Genomic DNA, 3,397 nt, shown 5'->3' with positions numbered 1-3,397 from the left:
GGACTGATATGATTGTTGGCGCATCAAGTGTATGATAGAAATAACTTTTTAAACGTGCACAAATGTCATTATTGTACAGTTTGTACAGATTGTACAGTAGACAGATTAAGGAAATTGAAGACAAATCAAATTGAGAAAACGAGAAATAAAATCCATAATTATTAAAATATAATACATACAAACGAAATCTTATTAATCAGACAATCAAGTTTTGGTTGAAGCAATACAGTACACTTGGAAACATTATAGGTCCTTAATACGGCAAAATTAAAAATGTTATAGGCTCGGCTGAATAAAATTGTGAAAAGCCTATTCACGGACGCCGTCTGTTAATCCGACATAAAGATTTTCACGTGAAATGAATGCCATATTAAATGATTCATTATGAACTTATCTAACGCCAATTATGTCAATGCAAAATGCTTCGTTTATAAACAGTATTTTAATTATCATTATTCGTTACATTATCTGATTGCTTATGTTCATAAATAGCTGTAAAAGATTTAAACAAACAAGTTTCTGTTTGATTACATACAAACACTTATTTAATACAATAAAGTTCTTACATATGAATAGATCTATGCAAGATTTGTTTATCAATTTTAAGTCTACAAGGTTTGTGCTTTTATCTGACTTTGAAAAACGTACTGACGGACATCGGACGACACTCTTATGGACTCCGCAGGAAACTAAATAACGTTATGATTATTTAACTGAGCTAGACAAGTACCATAAGTATGTGCATGTTACAATTTATTTAGACAAGCTTTTAGCAATCGACTTTGCGTATTTGTAAAATCTGACTATAACACGAAAATAAATCTCGAATTTCAGTAACGATCGTGCTTGTAATTACAAACATTTATTATCATTAAGACATAAATCAGATCGGGGCTGGTGCTTGTGTATGCAAACTCCCCTTTGGTATAATTCACCAACCATAAAGGCTGAATATTTCCGAAATAGTATCTCGATTTATGTCTAGTTGCTGTCAATCTTAAGTAAGAATAAAATATTAAAAAGATCTTAGCTACGGTTGTTTTTAAAAAAATAAAAGAAAAATAAAAGAAAAATAAATTACTCTTATTTACTCAACAAGATGCAAAAGGCAAAAACACGAAAATACGGAAAAGTCAACATTTTGTCTTATTTTTGCTCCGCGGGGCGCTAGGCTAAAATACGCTAATACGACAAGGTCACCACTTGGTCTGCTGTCGCTCAACCACAAGGCGAAAACAAATATCACGATAAACGACAAAATGCTGATTATGTCGTATTTCATTGTTTCTGCCTCATGGAGCGGAAAAAACGACATGTCATATATGAGTCATATATTTAATGCGTATTACATGATTAATTTGGGTTCCCAGTTTTTATCATTTTTAAAGAGTATAAAGTGTAAAGATGGACGTTAGATAAATTGTAAAAAATGGCTGACAAATTACGCGAATTTCTTTCTTTGCTTCTGATGACAGTGAACTTATGGATATTGGCGCGGATAATATTGGAAATATATTTGAGAGCATATTTTAGCTATACACGTATGTATCTTCACAGTTTACCTTTCTACGTTAACAATTTCTATAGTTTTCGTCTTGGTTATTTTTTTACATATATTTTTTGGAAATGCGGCGAGATTTTTATGAGGATTCTATATCCTCTTGGGCAAGTGGTGTAGAGAAATACATAAAAAGAGAACCTTAAAAACACCAAACAAAAGTAGACTACTATATTCGTTAAGAAAAAGGAAAATGAAAACATAGTTGAATGTGTTTTAAAGAGCAGACCATTTCAGGGTATCTTTACATCTCAGACCTGAAAATGCAAGAAGAATTAGCCAATAAAAATGCGAGAACATTGTTTGTTTTGAAACTTTCAATCAAATAACCAAATGATTTACTTTCCTTTAAAATTTAAATCATATTATCCACCTATCTTCTGCATGTGTACACGTGACTTAAAAATATTTAAAAAAAGACTATCTATTCGGCAAAATTGAATGTTGCAGGCTCCTATAATTAAAGTAATGAGAAATTTATGTCGTACAAATCATGCTTGATGCAATTTGAAATGTTAAAAACTCCTATATGTCTGCAAATGAAAATTATTTTAAAGTTGGACCAAACTAAAAAAATTTAGTAAAACAAAAACGCACATCTTACTTTTGTTTATTTTTTAAATGAAGCAGAGACAAAATTATTTCAGTAAGTAATATTAAAGATCGCTTTCAACGAAAAATAAGATTTGAAAATGTTTTACATATATTTAGACTCAGTCGAAGAAGTTGAGCAAACCGATGTTAAAGATCTTAAACTACCTCCTCCAGATATACTATCAAGAGTAAACAGTGTTATGTCTGGTACAACCCACAGTAAGTAAATTTGGATACTTCACATGTAGATAAGGAAAAAATTTTTTTTTTCATATGTAATGAACATGACACCATGATACTGTATAGTATTTGTATAAGTAAGTTGATGCTATCTTTTTCTGAGTATTTCAATAATAGAAATATAGAAAAAAGTGATAAAAATACCAAAAAAACCCCAAAAAAACCCAGCGACAAAAGCTGAGATTAATTATTCTTAACATATCTGTACGTATACACATGTGAAAGTACTTTTATTTAGACAGGATACCTTTAATTAATGGAGCCAGACGACCTTCCGAGGAAAGGCATGAATTAGACTTGATTGAAAGATATGTCTGTCAGAGATGTCATTCCCGCCCTCGACAAATATTGTTCCTAACGTGCTATCACTTCTACAGTTGTGAAACTTGTGCAGAGGAAACAGAAGAATGCCAGAGATGCCAACAGCAAATCTTAAGAAGAGAAAATATTTACAGATCATAAAGACTAAGTATGGAGATATGATTTCAATAACTTTCTTTTTGTCATATTTTCTCTAAATCAAATACTAGGCAGCACACATATACTGTGAAACTCATAAAATGGCGTATTTTAGTTTTAAATTGCTCTTGAAATAAATAAAATCTTCTGAAATTTGCTGTTTGTTTATTATTCAAATCTATATTTAACATTTCAAAAGCAATTCGCTTTCTTTATCTTAAACGTTAAAGACAATGTTGACGTCTTTAGACGTCATTTGTTAAAGGTCTTTTTTTCTCATGCCAGATTTCATATATCATTTTGTTATTATTGAACAACATTCAATAATCACCATAAACCGAAGAAACGAAAGTCTTTGTGGTTCAAAAATGAGTGTTAAATAGCAAAGAAACAGATTTATAATACAAAAAAAAACGTTTTTCTATATCCGGTTAAAATGCTGAAAAAGTGTATGTGCTCGATAGTAGGAAAGATTATATAAGATTAAATTAAGATGAAATATAACTTTAATAACAGAGAATATAAAAGTTTAGACTTTTATACAGA

At 30.3% G+C, this 3,397-nt stretch overlaps 1 protein-coding gene across 1 annotated transcript; it reads left to right on the top strand.

The window, feature by feature from the left end:
• Positions 1 to 1,351: 1,351 nt before the first annotated feature.
• LOC132729555 (uncharacterized) lies at positions 1,352 to 2,951 on the top strand. The gene is made up of 3 exons (XM_060715338.1): positions 1,352 to 1,541; positions 2,270 to 2,371; positions 2,631 to 2,951. The coding sequence occupies exons 1-3, from the start codon at positions 1,430 to 1,432 to the stop codon at positions 2,852 to 2,854; spliced, it is 438 nt and encodes a 145-aa protein (XP_060571321.1). The 5' UTR covers positions 1,352 to 1,429; the 3' UTR covers positions 2,855 to 2,951.
• Positions 2,952 to 3,397: the final 446 nt, after the last annotated feature.

The sequence above is a fragment of the Ruditapes philippinarum genome, unplaced genomic scaffold (genome assembly GCF_026571515.1).
Source record: "Ruditapes philippinarum isolate M1 unplaced genomic scaffold, ASM2657151v2 ctg742_1_1_1_1, whole genome shotgun sequence".
Taxonomy (NCBI): domain Eukaryota; kingdom Metazoa; phylum Mollusca; class Bivalvia; order Venerida; family Veneridae; genus Ruditapes; species Ruditapes philippinarum.
Note: the sequence above shows the minus strand (reverse complement) of the source record. Positions and strands in the feature narration are given on the sequence as shown.

Bases quoted from the DNA above. Each gene is read 5' to 3' on its own strand.
- LOC132729555 (XM_060715338.1), top strand. From the start codon at position 1,430: ATGGCTGACAAATTACGCGAATTTCTTTCTTTGCTTCTGATGACAGTG. The intron at 1,542-2,269 runs GTATGTATCTTC...ACATATATTTAG, and splicing joins AGCATATTTTAGCTATACAC to ACTCAGTCGAAGAAGTTGAG. The intron at 2,372-2,630 runs GTAAGTAAATTT...ACTTTTATTTAG, and splicing joins TATGTCTGGTACAACCCACA to ACAGGATACCTTTAATTAAT.